The sequence below is a fragment of the Myotis brandtii genome, unplaced genomic scaffold, assembly GCF_000412655.1.
Source record: "Myotis brandtii unplaced genomic scaffold, ASM41265v1 scaffold328, whole genome shotgun sequence".
In the NCBI taxonomy this organism is placed as follows: domain Eukaryota; kingdom Metazoa; phylum Chordata; class Mammalia; order Chiroptera; family Vespertilionidae; genus Myotis; species Myotis brandtii.
Window position 1 is genome coordinate 2297159 of NW_005362626.1, and position 17234 is coordinate 2314392.

Here is a 17234-nt window from a genome sequence, read left to right on the forward strand (position 1 = left end):
AATAAAGAAATTTAAAAAAAAATTGCCTAGCAAAAAAAAAAAAAAAAAAAAAGTCCTGCAGAAACCACTGTCTTCCGGAAGACGCTAGGTCACTGCCCAGGGGAAGTACCTTCTAGAGAATCTCAAGGTCCCAGCCTCTTACACACCCCCAGGATGAAGTGGGGGCCATGATGGTGCACTCTGTGATTTCTTTGTGGAAGATCAAACATTTCAGCATATAAACAGGGTTATTTAGCAGTTATGGCACTTGTAATCCTGCCGGGTAGGATTAATTCACTCAGCCACAACTGAGTGACAAGGATTTTGAAGAGCTCTATGTTATGCCTTTTAAATTCTGGAGGAAAAAGACTATATTCTTTGCCAGTGGAGGCGCCTCCCAGCATCTAGCACGGCCCCTTCCCCCTGGTCATCTGGTGACTTTAGCGGGCAGTGGGCCAAGCCAGTGCTTCTTTTTTTTTTAACCCCCAGACATTTGTGTTTATTTGTAAACCTTGCAAAAAGAATCAACTAAAAGCATTTTGCAGAAAGTTCCTGACAGACACCCTTCATGTATTTGTTAATAATTTAAAAAGGGCCAGAGAGAAAAAAATTTGAGAATGCACTGACATCTTGAAGCCATAACTTAGACTCCAAGCTCTGCAGAGATGCATACCTGCTGGCTCTCAGAAATTCATGACCTTCTACTAGCGAGGAAACAGCAAGATAGTTTTTGGCTAAATAGATCTGCATTTGAGCTCAGCTTTGGTTTTAAATTTTCTTGTTAAGAGTCTTAGCCAATATAAGTCTATTTAGCAATTATTTTTTCTGAATCAAAAGAAATTCCAGAGGAACTCCACAACAGAAATATCTGCCTTCCTTCCACTTGGTTTGTTTGACATACACAGACTAGTTACCAGACACCATTTGAGAGCCTTTACCAATTCCAATTCACTTAGTTGTCCTAAGGTAAGGAACCATCACTGTAAGAAAAACTGGGCAGTTAGGCTGACACACCTGCCCAAAGGCACTCAGCTACTGAATGAGGGTAGATTCCAATTCACTTAGTTGTCCTAAGGTAAGGGACAGTCATTGATAAGAAAAACTGGGCAGTTAGGCTGATACACCTGCCCAAAGGCACTCAGCTACTGAATGAGGGTAAGATCAAGGCTGAGACGTAAGATGGAGGAAAAGTGGGAAACACTGTGGGAATATAGATGATATATTGGAAAGTTGTTCCCAAGACCCAGTGAGAATAAATATTCGATAGAGAAAGGAAAGATCTAGAAATTCTGCCTCTGCTAGTATAGAAGCTATATATCGGCTGATTTCCAACATGATGGGTGTTTACAACACAAAACAAATAATAGTCTGAAACTTATTTTTTGTGAGTACCTATATTGATCACTTACCATCTTGGAATGGCCTAGGCACAGTACATATCTAACTTTTTAAATTGTTCATTTGAGCCCAGAGCTAGGGGAATGAACAGCTAACGAAGCCAAGTTCCCATTGTGTATAAAATTGATGTCAACTGAACAACGGAACATTCATCTTGTGCAGCCTACACTATTTCTTTAAAAAGGTTTTGGAAAGCAAATCAACTTCAGAAACTATAAATTGATTTTTTAAAAGAAACTTATCACGGAGGAAAATAACCTCTGGGGTTGAAAGCCAGATTTACAATAAAGATGTTCATGGTGGGGTGGCGTTGAGTAGGGAGCCATTCATTGTAGTCTTATTTTTCTCACTTCATGTCAGAATGAAGTTGCTTCATGGAGTCATTGCTTTTATCAAGTGGATGCTAACACTTCAGCTCAGCAGTGGAAAGATCAGGAGGGAAAGATCAACAGAAAAGTAAAATGCAGATTCATGGGCAGAAGAGATGAAAAAGTAAAAAGACTTAGAGGCCCAAGAGATGTCAGAGGGGGATGGACTATTCCAGATTACTGAGAACTGAGAGGTTTTCCGGGATGCAGGGCTCTCCCCAACTCCAAAATCAGGACAATTCCAGACAAACCCAGGTGGCTGGTCATCCCACCCCATTTATCAGCACTTTCAACCCATCCTGATTCAGAACGTTTATGTTGGCTATAAATATTGGGCTATTGTACAAACTGTTAGGTTAACAGTTTAAAATTTCAAAGGTGATCCAAACAGAACCCAGGCTGTGGAATCCTCCTGCTCACTGCCAACAGTGTGATCTGTGATTCCTGGGCTTAGGTGTGATCTTGTTGAGTCTTATCACAGCACATCAGCTGAGAATGGGGTTGTGCTCCAGTCCACCAGATTAGGGTGAATTGAAAGATCAGAAACTTCATACACTTCATCTAGTCCAAACAGTGTCAGTTCTGAAGCTAAGAGTATCTCCCCACAAAAGAAAAAGAAATGCTATTTTTTCCAAAGTATTTTAAAAGCATAACCATCATTTCAGAAATGCCTAGGACAGCCATCTTCTAGAACAGTGGCTTCAAATCAACTCTGGGAAAGTAAGAATGTGCATTTCCTACATGAGCCACGGTTTAGTCAAGAGTTACATTATCTCAACGACCAGACTTTCCAGACAACAGTGCTTTCATTATGACAAATACATAACATGCAAACAGAAAAACATACACACACATCTAATACATACCAGCACTTCATAAAGTTCTAAGAACACACTGGCAAGTCGGAAAGGACAAATTTAGAGCAAAATAATTGGATGCTACTATTACAATAAGGATAGAGCAAAACCTTTGGATTAGCTGTATTTCCCTAATACCAGTCTCAGAAGCCACAGATAGCACAACATTTAATTCATACTAAAAAAAAAAATGTTTGGCTGTTATCCCAGTAAAATAAGAAAGATTTCTTTTTAAAGCAATGTTTCAACCACAAAGGTCAAAGAACAATAGACTCATTCAGAATGAGTAGAAGAGCAGGGAAAGCAATTATTTTCAGTTACGTACACATTGGTGGTAAAGATGCCGTAGATCAAATCCAGCTCGGGCAGGAAGAAGGTGCCCTGCAGCTCATTGTAGTAGAAGGGCACCTCCCCGGGGCGGGAGCAGTTCAGGCGGGCCTTCATGAAGGTGGTCCAGGTGTCCTCCAGCAGGAACCGCCCCCCCACGTCGTTCTTGCAGACCCGGGCAGCTCTGGAGAACACGGTCTTCCCACAGTCATGCTCCACAGCGTTTTCTCGGAAAAAGAAGTAGGTGAAATTCCCGATGGCATAAGATGACACGAAGTTTGGTTCTGGAAATAATAGGAAAAAAGAAAAGTCTCAACATCGATACGCTATTTCTTTAGGTCTTGCCTGCTCATTATTTCTTCCCAGGAGGCTTGGTTTTATGTAAACATCTTATAGGATGAATGGGGGGCGTGCCCTATGAGCATCTTATTGATCTGTGCTACTGGGTGGAACTCTGTACACAGGTTCTACATGGTAAGAAATGACCGTTAATAATTCCACAGGTGAGCTTCCTGAATTAATGCAGGGTCAAGCGAACATGACAGTAATACCGAATGGGAAGTATACTTTAAAGAAATAACCTACCTGTTCCTGTACTTGTAGATAATACAAAATTATATAATCTTACATAATCTTCAGAAAGAGAGAGGAAATAAAGGTTAAAAAGATGAAATGTGATTCAGAATACAGGGTGAGGCAAAAGTAGGTTTACAGTTGTGAATACATGAAACACAGAGCTTATTCTTGTATTATTATTTATTATTTTATTACTTTCCAGACAAACAACTGTAAACCAAATTTTGCCCCACCCTGTATAGATGGCTAATATCATGTCTGTATAATAAGACAACAAAATTCTTGAATTTTACTAATATACACACGTGTGCCAGACATAATTTGTATGCTTTTAATAAGGACTTTAAAAATGTTTTTTTTACTTTTGAAAACCAAAGCAATAACTGAGACTGTAAGGTTATGTCCTGAATTAGCTTTAGCAATTCCCATCACTACGGTAACCACACAACTGTGAGGATTAACCCTTGTTTTCTTTTTCTGAGTTGCTGGCTCATCCATTTAGAGAAATGCAGTGCACTGAGACAGAGTCACTGTCCGCACCTTTTTGGTCTCATAATTAGCTTAAATATAGGGATTTTGAAATGACAGAAGTATGACAAAACCTTTAGGAAGTATATAGAGTATCCACTAAATTTTACATACAACATTGGAAGTGCGTCTTTATAGCTCTGTGTTTAAGCCTATCAATAATGCAGATGATACCCTCTCAGACACAGAAATGCCCTAATAATCATCTTAAAAACCTCTAATAAACAGGTTTGATTCTTATTATTTTCCCTCTTGCTAAGAATTTTTCATTCAATCATCAAGTGTTTGAATTTTATGATGCAATTAGAATAATCTATATATCTAAAAGCCTAATATGCAAATTGTCCCCGCGGGAGTTCAACTGGGAGACTAGGAGTTTGATCGCTCGCTATGACATGCACTGACCACCAGGGGGTGGCACAGAATGAAGGAAGGCCCCAGCTGGCAGCCAGCAGCCAGGGAAGGGAGGCCCCAGGCGGCAGCTGGAAGGCCCCGATTGGCCCTGATCAGCCCTGATCCCCAACCAGGTCTAGGGACCCTACCCATGCATGAATTTCGTGCACCGGGCCTCTAGTATCGCAATAACTTCTGGTGTTCAAAATTAATGGAAAGTTACAGACCACTACTATCCAGAAGAACACATTTCAGGGACAATTAGTTTTGGGGGGAAATTCAATTGGCCTTGTACTTTGTCAGATTGCACCAATAGGTATGTTATCGGCAGAACAACTACAAATATGGTTGGCTACAACATGACCCAATAATGTTAAGAGTAAGACATACAACAGGCTCACCTCAGATCTGAAATGTAGGCACTGATTCAGAGGCTGTCGTGAAGGTGGCACTGAGCACTCCACTATGCTCTCCAGAAAGACTGTAGCTAGTTTTCAATCAAGGCATACATTCTCTGTCCTCACAAAGTATTTAAATTTAATTAAATTTTACATTCTAAAAATGTAGCAAATATTCTAAATTGCATATGTAATGTGCTTTTCTCTTCAGTCCATTATGTTTTTCTTAAGTCATTTAAGAATAATAAGTAATACAAAGAGAAATCTATAAGAAATTATTTTAACTTATATAGGGTATCCCAAAAGTCACGCAAGGAGTAATTTTGATAGAAAACACAGGTTTATAATTAAAAATTGTAAATTTTTTATTGACTCATAAAGTATACAGTATAGGGTTATGTATGGAATAGCACATCGGGTAAATGGCCTCCACAGCTTTGCTGGCACATACACAAAGCTGTGGTCTTCATCGGTCTTCATTGTCCCTGCTCCTGGGCCATAATTGGTACTTGGTAATGCTTATCAAATTGAAGGGATTGAAATCAAAGGGCAACAGATATTAGAATCTGATTCAATAAACCAAGTAAAATTAGGCTTTTATTTTTTGTTGTTGATGTTGTTAATGCTCACGCAAAATTCAAATCTTGCGTGAATTTTGGGACACCCTATATACTGCCAAACATACTATTAGATAACTGTTGCTTTACACCTGGATATTTAAAAAATATATATTTACTGTTACAACATGCCTTTATATCCTGGAGAGAGGCTCACAAAACAGGAGGCTGCATACCTCTGACTGGTGTTTGTTGGCACATAAAGCAAAATGTTGGGGGAAATTTTGAAACCATGTTCACTATGAGTCTCCAAAAGAGAAGTACTTCTGAAGCAGATCCCCAAAGCCAAGATACAGAACAAGTACAAATTATATTTGTCTCATAAAGGAAATAATAGGCTAAATCATTTCAGAAGAGGTCCTGCACCCAGGTTCCTATAACCAGGCTACAATTTGATCATTGCATGAAACACAAACAAAAAGCCATCATCATCTTCAATAACAACAACAAACCTCATCTAAAAAAGAGAAAGCAAAGAAAGATGGTCCAAGACTAGATATGTCTAGCTCAGGATGACAGTAACCAGTACATGTAGATAAGGCATGAGGCAGAGACCACAAGCTATATCATACCCCCTCCCAACCACCGTCTTCTGCTACTAACTTGGAGACAAGTAGCATGAAAACTACATAGTAAATGTCTCTGGTATGTAGGAAAGTGAAAAGCTACAAAGAAAAAGGGATTGGTCATGGTATCTTCCAGCTCAAGGTCAGGTGTATGATTTAACAGTATCTGTGGTGTGTTGCTGCTGCCCTGCCAGGCTCTGAGCTCAGAGCCCCCATTCATATGCTCATTGAACTCACAGGAATCATAGAGGTAAATGCTGGACCATTCTTCCCGTTTCATAGATGAAGACACTAAAGCCCAGAGGTTTAATAATCTGTCCAACTTCATACAATAGCAATGGGGGGCAGGGCAGAGGTGATGTCCTGAATCCAGAGAGTCTGACCTCATGCCTATACACTTATCTTTACCCTATACTCAAAAACATAAAGGGCTGCACAAGAACAATTCATTATGTTAACAATATTCACGAAGAGGATTTGGAATGCTGAACAATGCTTTAGAAACCCAAGTGCGGAGCAGACTGACACAGGATTAAGAAGAAGAGGGTTTCACAACCAACTAGATGGGATGATAAATGTCCAGATGAAACCTGACTCAGCAGCTAATAGAAACATGGGAACAACACAGAAAGAAGAAAAAGCGGGAAGAAGACGCCAACAATCCATGCAAGGGCTTATAAACAAGAATCTCATTGGGAAGTGATCACCCCAACCCCAGAGATGGCTTTCCTCATGGCGCCTACCATAGCCCCAGGGTCCCCAGGGGTGACTGTCGGGGAGTCCATGTCATGCTCCATGTCCACTCCACTATACCATCCCAGTCAGGATTCTCATTTCAGGAGGATACAGTCATGTGAAGCAGACTGGCCCACAGCTTCCTCTTTCCACAGAGAATCCCTCCTCTCTCTCCAAATTACCCTGAACCAATTTTACAACAAGGTGACAAAGCACATTTTACATAGACATGCTCAAACACAATCTCCTGCTGAGAAAACAGGGGAGAGAGTGTGTTTGGTGTGCAGTGTATGCTTAGTTCACCGCACAGGTCATTTTAGGGGCTGAACTACATGTGGACACACACCCTGCCATCCTGCAGTGGTCCTCTGGATGCTGGCAGCTCACTGGCTGAGTGACCTGCTGCAGTCAGGCAGCTCCATGTCTTGGAAAGCAGAGTCTTTTGAAACTCAGCCCACATCCTATTGCTTTTCCAAAGACAGCAAAAAAGCAGGAATAATTGTTCAACAGGCAGCCAAGTGTCTCTTGCAGTTACAGATATAAATCTGGAGGTAGGGGATGTTTGTGTCTCATCAGGCAGGATAATAAGATGCACATTGTTTCTCTTGCATTATTCAAGCTCTGTCTCTGGTTAAAATGCAATTCACCACCAACCAGTATCTGTCACTCCTGAGTGAACTAAACAAGTCATAAATCAGGCACTGAGCGATTACCTACAAGGAATGTCACTGCATGAATGACAGATCAGAGGGGTCCTTTATTCATTATTGTTATTATTAGAATGACAAAGGAATAAGAGGTATACTGCTAATTCAAAATAAAAACAAACATGAGTATATGCCAGCTTATTATAAATATATGCACAAAGCTGTTTAATCTCATGTTTGTAAAACATGTCGAGTGATGGTTACAGTATTCTGATAAGTATATCATGTTATCATATGAATCATGTTTCGTGATACAAGAACTTTGATTTCACACCTTTACTTACATAAGAGTAACCAAGTAGAAATGAATACTGACAGAAGATCCACAATATAAGTGAACGTGGGAAAAACCAAAGCATCAACATTGTTGAGAAGATTTTGACCACGTAAAACCAACAGATGCTGAATATCCAAACGCACCCTTTTTTTCTATACTAGTATCCCCGCTCATGAATCCGTGCGCCAGTAGGTCGCTGCCGCCCTCCTGTAGCTCTCTGCCTGCTTCCCCGCCCTCTTGTAGCTCTCTCCTCTCCCTCCCCCGCCCCATAGCTTGCTGCCCTGCCCCCTCCTGTAGATCTCAGCAGCCTGCTTGAACCTCACTGGCCCACCCTCCCACTGATCTGTGATCTGGTTGTGACACACTTGGTCGTTATGTCTCGTGTAACGGCTAATTAGCATATTCCTCTCTTATTATATAGGATTCTTTCCATTCCAATGACCACAGCATCAGCCTGGGGGTGCACCAGGTCCAATGGTTCAATGGCAGGACTGACCAGGTCACTGGTAGGCTCTTGATAGAGACCTATTTGTCTACATTGATGAGAATGGATATTAAAGACAAAAAGGAATTCCAGTTTTCCAACTCTACAGAAATCTTACTGGAATCAAAACCTATTGTAAATTCTTTTGCAAACAAAGGCCATCTTGTGATATGCTTGCCAAAGGCCGGTTGGCCAATGCCTGGCATGCGGCCTGTGCAGGTTGTGGCTCCACCCACCCCAGCCTGAAACCCCGGGCTGGACAACTGACATCCAGAATGCTCCTTCACACTGTATAACAATTCAGGGCATAGAAGATCTAATTTGCTATAGGGATTAAAAAGACGACTAGTAAAATTCTAATGAATGGTGGCTATAATTATTATTTCATGGTTTACTCTCGATTCCCCTTTTAACAATTTTTATTTAGTAGAACTTCCCATAATAATAAACATACATATACTAAGCTTAAAGGTGATCAGAAATTAAGGAACATAAATACAGCCACACATGCTGAGTTTTTAAAATAGCAAGCTATGTCACCAAAAGAAACAGAGTTAATGGAAACTATCTCTACACGTGACTCATAGTTAGCCAGTGACTTTCTGTTCTCTAATGCTTTGGTGTCAATTACTATCAAATCATTCCATCTATATATGCCTAAAGTTCAGACCCTGTCCTATTGTGCACCTTGCATCCCTTGTCACAGCTACATGAAAATGTACTGCAGAGGCTAACAAAGTAAACCTAATTTCATCTAGGTATCTATGATGAGGGGATAATTAAACTAAAATTCAATTACATGAAGTACAATGTGGTAATGTGGTTTAAAAGCCATTAATGTATTTAAGTTCTTTCCCTAATATTTCTAGTACTGGATAGATATACAGACAAACATACGTGTGTGTGTGTGTGTGTGTGTGTGTGTGTCTGTGAACAACATACAGACATAAAGCATAGAAGTGTATGAATATATGGCTCAATACTTCCACCTACTGGCTGTATGAACTTAGTCAAGTTATTTAACAGCATAAATTCCTAGTTTCCTCCTTTTGAGGATGGTGGAAACAATGGCCAACATGCAGTAGCACTGAGAGAATGAAAGGCAACACATGCCAAGTGCCTGGCACTTGTTTGCTATTCATCAAAATATAGAATATATATTTATTTAAATATATAAAATAATTTATAAATAAATATATAAATTAATTATATATATACATATATATATAAATTAACATAAACATAGACATTGGTAAACACATCACCAGTATTTACTATACTAGAGGCCCGGTGCACAAATTCCTGCATAGGTGGGGTTGGTGGGGGGTGGAGGGGACATGGGAGGTTGGCCAGCGGCCCCGCACCTGATCAGGGTTGGGGGGGCTGATCAGGCCAGGCCGGCCAGGGGAGGGACCACGGGCAGTTGGCCAGCTGGCCCCGCCCCCAATCGGGGTGGGGAGGCCCATCAGGGCCCCCATCGGGCCAGTTGGCCACCACAGTGCGCGTCATAGCAACCGGTCATTCCGATCGTTCTGGTCACTTGGCTTTTATTTATATAGATGCCAAATGAGTGTCAGTGTTCCATTCAGCAGATCTGGAACCAAACAGGTGAAGGGGCTGTGCTATGGACAGAGACTTGATGCCAAACAGAATGTTCCCATGTCACCAGGAGCTCACTGACCACCCACTGTGCAGACTGTCCTAGGCACTGGGTATTCTATGATAAAATGACAGACATGGCCAGTGCCCTCAAGGGAAATGTGAGCAGACAAATAAGACACAGACCAACAAGAAATCATGATGATGAGGAGGATAACAAGGGCCAAGGGGAGAAAGGTGAACTTGAGAATCAGAAAGGCAGGGATCAGGGAAAGGGCAGATATGAGATTGGGAAGGGGCCACCATGCCAAAGAACTGGAGAAAGAGCAACCTGAGAGAAGACCCAAAGGGTAGCCAGGCATGGATCAAAGCCAGTGTTGGAACAGAAGAAATCAATGGGATGGGAGTTAGGGGGCCAACCCAGCCACGCATAGTGAGGAGCTTGAATTTCCACTGCCACAGGAGAGATAAAGAAGAGCTTTAGAGAAAATTGTATGATCCAAAAACCTGTGTGTGTGGTGGTGGTGATGCTGGTGGGCAGGTAAAGGGGGGAGGGGTCACCCCAAGCATGTCCTTAATGGTCATTGACACAGCAAAGTGACACAGCCTTGGATCCCAAATCCTTCTCTCTCTGAGCCCCTGGCAGAAGGACTAGAAACATGGTTCCAGGAAACCTGATTCCTTCCCTTTTCAAGGGGAATAGCCCTGTTGAAATGAGTGATTTACATGGATTTGCTGATTCGAGTAGGAGTGACTGGACCACCCAGACTTGCTGTCTCCCTAAACGAGAACTGCACCTCTGTATAAGCATAGCGCGCGCATCCTAGGAGCCCAAAACTCTCACCCAGAATTCTCCTTCTCTTTATGTCTGTAGGAGCTTCATTAACTGGCTCTTTGTCTAAATGTTCTAGCTCAAAGGGACACAGATACCCTTGTCCATTCTGCTCTCTCACCCCAGTGCAAGCACAAAGCCCCGGCAGCCCTTCCATTCTCCTGTAAGATTCTACCATATCACACTCTTCCCAGCTCAGTTAGTTATAAGTGATTTCACAACCAGGTATTTCTGAACATTTTGCAAACATAAAAAGTTTCTAATTACCATGTTCATTTTTTCCTGATTATATTTTTAATACATGGGTTCATTTCTTTAAAGAACTAATAATTTAACCTGCAGAATCATAATTCAAAACTTATGGAGTTTTTTCATTAGGAAATTAAAAATTTAAATTAACTTGAATTTAAATATTTTAGAAATGTTTAATGCCTATAAAGTATTTTTAAAAGACTAAGAGGAAAAAAAAGATTTATCTGAAAGAAGATACTGGGCTGCACCATTATACAGTTAGAATAAGTAAACTTGTATGTGGGCTTGGTCTTTGTCTATTAGGGGATCTGAGCCACGCCAAGACAGAAGACAAAATACAGAAAATGAACTGCCCAATATGTGGCAGTGGATGAGAAATTGTGAGAGGTCACTGACGGAGAAAAAATAAAGTTTAACGGAATACTCTGAAGACAAATTTACTGAAACATATAGAACTGAATTATCTTATAAAAGGATGGCAGTAGGATTTATGGGCCAAATTGTAACACTTTTGAGAGGAAAGAGCAACATTAATATTCATGCCAGGATGCCAGGAGCCACCCAGGACTGTCACAAGGAAGCTGCAGTGAGAATGCAGCCATTTTCCTGAGTGGTTACAGAAGTACTAGTAAATTTCTACACAATATATCACATTCTCTGTAATGGGGCATGTCTTCTTTGTGTGGATTTATTTTTGGGGGGTAGGATGCAAGTCTGCATAAGACTTAGTATATATGGTTGGTGCCTTTGGCCTCATAATATCTTGGTGGGGGACGGAAGTTCTCATTTATCCATTCTCTTTTGAAATGTGCAAATTGAAATTCCAAATGACTTACTGGCAAGTATAGAGCCTGCGTCACAAACCTGAGGGGATGCTGAGGCTCCCAAGTTGCAGGCATTCGGTGCTGGATGACCAAGACAGAGCAGGACGCTACTTTCAGCCAGCACCACAGGAATCAATGCCTTCGCATCACTTACATTTGTGCCCATAAAGGCTATGTTAAATTAGCCCACAGGCTCTTCTGTTTTGGGTTGAATAATCCCAGTTTATTCCACCTCCTTGTATAAGCTTGTATAAGAAAATTCTTTCAACCATTTCCAAAGTTTCTATCTTCCTCTTCCACCTCAGCTTGGGCATAAAAGCATAGGCACAAGGAGAGAGTGATGGAGGTGAGTTAGGAGGTTAAAGAACTAATAAGCATTAATTCCTAGGATGCTGACTAAACAAAGGGGAGGTCAGGAGCACACAGAGGGGCAAGGATTCAAGGAGTGGGACCTGTTTTCTAATCCTAGCTCAGGTGTGCCCTGTTTCAGGTGGCTAATCCCTCTAACCACAGCTTGCTCATCTGTAAAATAAGGACAATGCCATCTCCTGTGGAAGGTTGTGTGAAGGATTACAGACAACATGTATATGGAGTCTCCCAGGCACCAGGCAAATTATAAACAGCCATGTGACTCCCCTCGAACCTGGAGTAATAATTGGAGGTTAGAGAGACGCCAACAGGTGCACGCTCAGGCCGATGGTATGCAGGAAGATAATTTATTTAAAATCTTTTCTGACCCTATGACAAAAATCAGATTTGGCTTACAACACAATTTTCAAATGCATCCATCCCTGACAAGATGGACAACCTGCCCATGCCCTCTGATGGGTTGGACGAAGGCTGAAAGTTAGAAAAAAACAGCTCATCGTGCTGGGTTGCATGTCACAGTATGAGCTCAGCATGCTATAGGTCCAAGACTCATCACTCAGCAAGTTTAACCTCCACGAGTTAGGTGTCAGACTTTAGCCTTGCAGCTGCAGGACTAAAAAGCTCCCACCACTTATGACGACGATGCTTGTTTGGTAAAATACAAAACTTGGCTGCTGACTATGCAACCTTATTTTAGTTCTGGTTTTCCCAAGCTGCTTTTCTTTGATAAATACGGTACTTAAGCTTTCCTACACAAACACAGTGGAGTCCCAAGCCCCACTTGTCTGTGTTTTCGCTTGTTCTGAGAACTCTGCTTTCATTGATGAATTTACTGCTAGAGCAAATGTCATCTGTCCAGAAAGTGCCTCACAGACAATTCAGGAAAGGAAGTGCATAGCCTCTGCCTAAAGGGCTCCCACCTAAAGAGCCCAACAAGGTCACCCGACCTGGCCATGCCTGGATCACTGAAGGGCAGGGTCTGTCGCCTGCTCCACAAAGCCCATGACCTCATAAGCAGAAACAATTTCTCCTGGCATTAAGCACAGAGGGGATTTTTCTCTCTTCAAATGAATTACCTTTAATCATTAGTAGGTTAATCATTATCTTTTAAAGACTATTTAATGAGTAGATAAGATTAAAGTATTTCAAACCAACAGAATTTGAGATTGTTACAGTAAGAGTTTCCTTAACTAAAAGCATAGTAGCTCATAAAAAGTGACACTATTACCATGAGAACCCTTGTGGATTTCAAGTGTCTTTGCCTCCACATGAGATCATGGCCAGAATCTCAGAGAATGGAGAAAGCCGTGGGGTTCAGCAGGACAACCCAAGAAAGGCTAACATTTCCAAGAGAGAAGAAAACAAGCAGACTGCCGAGTGTTGATGAGATTATGTCTGCGTACAAGTCCACACTGAGTTATTAAGGCTAATTGATGAATTAGCTTTTCTAAGTTCACACTGAGGTTTTATTCTATGGCAAGCATACAGTTCCCTCAGAACCCACAAACTCAATTTGCACACTATTAATTTAGAAGTGTCATTTTTTTCCCTTTTCATGGGTTTATTTTTTCCCCCAATTTGATTGCCAATTTCTTAAAAGGCAAGTTTTACAGCTTCTCTATTTTAAGCATCAGCCATTAAACATTTATTATCCTGCCTTACTAGTACAATAATCATTTACTAATGGTTATTAATAATTAGTATTTTAATGCATTAAAGCTGTTAAGGTACTTCTCTAAACACATAAATTTACTTTAAGAGTGATTTTAGCACAGGGGGAAATCTAATTTTAAAAGTTAGATTCATTACCAGACACTTAAACTCAACGTTTCAAACCTGCAAAACATTATCCAATTGATGGCATTGTTTTTGATAACTGACTGAATAAATAATAGCTGAAAATAGGAGTACAAATAAGATGGCAAAAGGAAGATTTTTAAATCTTTAGAACTGACTTAGTTAAAAACATACAAATCTTTTTTGGGGGGTGAGAGGTTTTACAACTAATACAACGTGTTCCCTTCATTTAACACCATCATTCATATTTCTGCTTCTTATCTGCGGGCCTGCTATGATCCCCGAATGGAAAGCTGTGGAGGATTAAAAGCCTAGGCCATTTCCTCTCTAGCCCTCTCTAGAAAAAGTTTGTTGGTCCCGAGAAAGTGGGAAGAGCCAGTGGCACTGCAATATTTAAGAGGCTGGAGCAGAGAGAGCAAGGAGTCTGCAGTGAGGACACTGAGGCGAAGGGAGGCCAGTGGGCAGGGCTGTGGCTTTCCCTGCAGGGAAATGGAGCTCTGGTAGGTTTTGATGAGGAAAGTGACCAAGAGCTCCAGTACAGTGGGGTAAGTACAACCAAGAGCAGATGAAAGACCCAACTAAGTCTGCGGGAAACTGAAACTTAAGGTGAAGTAAAGAAGAGCTGATAGGAGGGAGTAGGCAAAATCAAGGACATGAGTACAGCATCAATGCCATGTGCACAGGACCACGGTGAGGAAGGCCTGGTGTATCCAGGGAACAGCACACTTCCTCTCTAGGGCACCAAGGGTGTACGTGGGAATGTGGCTGGAGTCAGGGCTGAAAACACAGGCAGAGCAGATCACACAGGCTGGGAAAGAGAAGCAGGTAAACCTGAGGAAGGTGTCCATAGCCATCCCTGTCCTTCCTCTCTAAGCCAGCTGTTACTGACAGCTGATGGCATGTCCTGCCACCCGGGTCATGTGGCACAGGTGCAGTGGTGCAGGTGGGATGGGATACCTTCTCAATGGTGTAAAGCCGTAGTAGTATAATAAAAATGTGTGCCTGGAACTTGAGCATTAAATCTGAAGGACTCAACATGCTCAAGGAAGGTTGTTTGAATGGTACCAGGTATTTATGTTGGCTTCTAGGAGGTGTGGTGGGAAGATTAGAGGCTTGGCAGGTCTTTACTCTGGGTTTGCTGTGTCCTGGCAGGACATCATCCTGGACAGATTAATGCCACCATTTGCCTGAAGGTTGGCCCTGAAGTTCTGGGGTCCTAGGAGTCTGAAGTTGCCAATGGGCCTGCCGTGCTCTCTACATGCCCTAAGTCCTGAAGAGACATTTTTTTTTGTCACTGTGCTTGAGCCAAGCCTGAACTGTAGCCCTTTGAGAGAGTAACTCAAACATAGAATGGGAGGGAGGAGATCCATTCCAGAATGCTGCCTAAGAGACAGAAACCATTCCCCAGAGGCCATGGGGCCAGGAGGGATGCAGAGTGCAGAGAGCAGCAGTTTAAGGAAATGTATTGCATCCCGGCGCTCTGGAAAGCAGGAAGAGGAGAGGAGTAAACCAGCTCTGCCTTGGACTAAGGGGACCGACAACCACACAGTCTTGACATCCCTGGAAACAAGGAAACACCATTGTTTGCTCAGAGTGAAGGTGATACAGCTGGGATAGGAGACTGAGGATGGGCAGGGGACTCACCCACAGCACAGGAAGGAAGATCACTATCATCAGAAAATAAGAGGCTTTCATTTAAGATTTCAATACTGTTATAGGTTGAATTGTATACCCCCCCCAAAAAAAAATATGTTGAAGTCCAAACCCCCAGTGTATTAAAAATGTAAATGGGGTGATTTCAGATATAATTCATTAATACGAGGTTATATTGGAGAAGGTGGGCCCCTAATCCAATAGGGCTGTTCTCATATGACGATGGCCACGTGAGGAACTTCCTAGACATGGCAGAACTAAGGCTGTTTGCTTTAGCTTGTTTGAGTTTCTTTACTTGTTCTTGTCTCATTTAAGAAAGAAGAAATCTGAGCATTTTTATAAAAAGAGAGTGATCACCATTAGAGAGGAAGACATTTAAGGCCATGGCAAAAAAAAAAAAAAAAAGAAGGGAAAATAGATAGAGCAACAATCTATTGAAAGAAAATTCCTCCAAAACACACACAGCAGAAAGAACTGAGACAGGACAAATGGTCAAAGAACAGATGGGGTATGTTGTGTGGGTTTCAATTAGGCCAGTGATAATAGATGACTCCACACCCAGGCTCAGTGGAGGACAGAGCAGAGCGAAGTGGGGGACAGAGGCCAGAATCTGTCCTGGATGGAGAGTCAATAGGAGCAGAAAAACGGGGCCGGCCAGCAAGGAGCAGAACCAATATCGCAGGATTCAGTCAAAGAAGGAATTGCCCCAGCAGAAAGCAGGAGAGGGAACAAACAGTGAGCAGGCAAGAACTGGCTCCATCTCTGCCCCAGGAGTCAGGGCCTCCCTGGTGTGGCCTGGGGAGGGAGCAAGGAGTGCTGCTCCGTGAGGAAAGCAGAGCCACAGTGAGCTGAGAATCTAAAACTTCCTCTGAATGATGACAGCACACCTGCTGGACTGGGATGTGCAGTGGGTTAGCTCTCCATGGTCCTTGTTCTACCATCTGACTCTCAAATGGAAAGAATTCCACCCAGAGGGTAAGGAGAATCTCACCATCTGATCAGCCTGTGGGTATCAGAGTCACGTGTAAAGAAGCAGCCAGCGTTTATAACTCATGCTCTGACCTGAATTATTTTTCTAGGATATTCTTAAGGGTATCACTTGAGGGAAAAGAAAGAGACTGTGCTCCTAATTACTTTTTACTTTGCTTTCAGCAAACTCTAATTGCAATGCCTTTGGGTGGGGGAGTTTTGATTTTTAACTGGAAACAGCCTGACTAGTAAAAATCAACGAATGGGCAGAACTTTGAGCTACACAGATGAAAGCTTCAGGGATGAAAGGAGACCTTCCGTAGAGAGTGGATGGGTTCAGATGCAACCAGCTCAACAGAAATAATGTTAATGGAGAGAATCCAGTCACTCTTCATCCGGAAATATCAGCCCATGCCTCCCTTTGGAAGCACATAGTCATTCAACTTCCTGGAGAAACGTGATGAGAACATTTCCTTTTCTACAAGGGATTCTTCAAAAGGCAAACTGTGGTGGTTGTTTTGACTATATTATTTGACCAAATACCTGTGTTGTGCTTATATATACACATACACATAAACATTCATAAAAAATAGGTCTAAATAGGTGGTTCTCAATCGCAATTTCTGTTGTCACAACTGGTGGTGGGAGCATGTCATCTAGTGAGTATAGGTCAGGGATGCTGCTAACCATCCTATGATATTCAGGACAACTCCAACCCCACCCAAAAGG

General features: G+C 41.9%; 1 protein-coding gene across 2 annotated transcripts in view; it reads right to left on the reverse strand.

The window, feature by feature from the left end:
- Positions 1-17234, reverse strand: part of SEMA5A (sema domain, seven thrombospondin repeats (type 1 and type 1-like), transmembrane domain (TM) and short cytoplasmic domain, (semaphorin) 5A) — a 312698-nt gene that overhangs the window by 91697 nt on the left and 203767 nt on the right. For both annotated transcript variants that reach the window (XM_014543536.1, XM_005871038.2), the window contains exon 9: positions 2928-3213. In XM_014543536.1, the coding sequence (XP_014399022.1) occupies positions 2928-3213 (286 nt within the window). The remainder of the gene's footprint in view (positions 1-2927; positions 3214-17234) is intronic.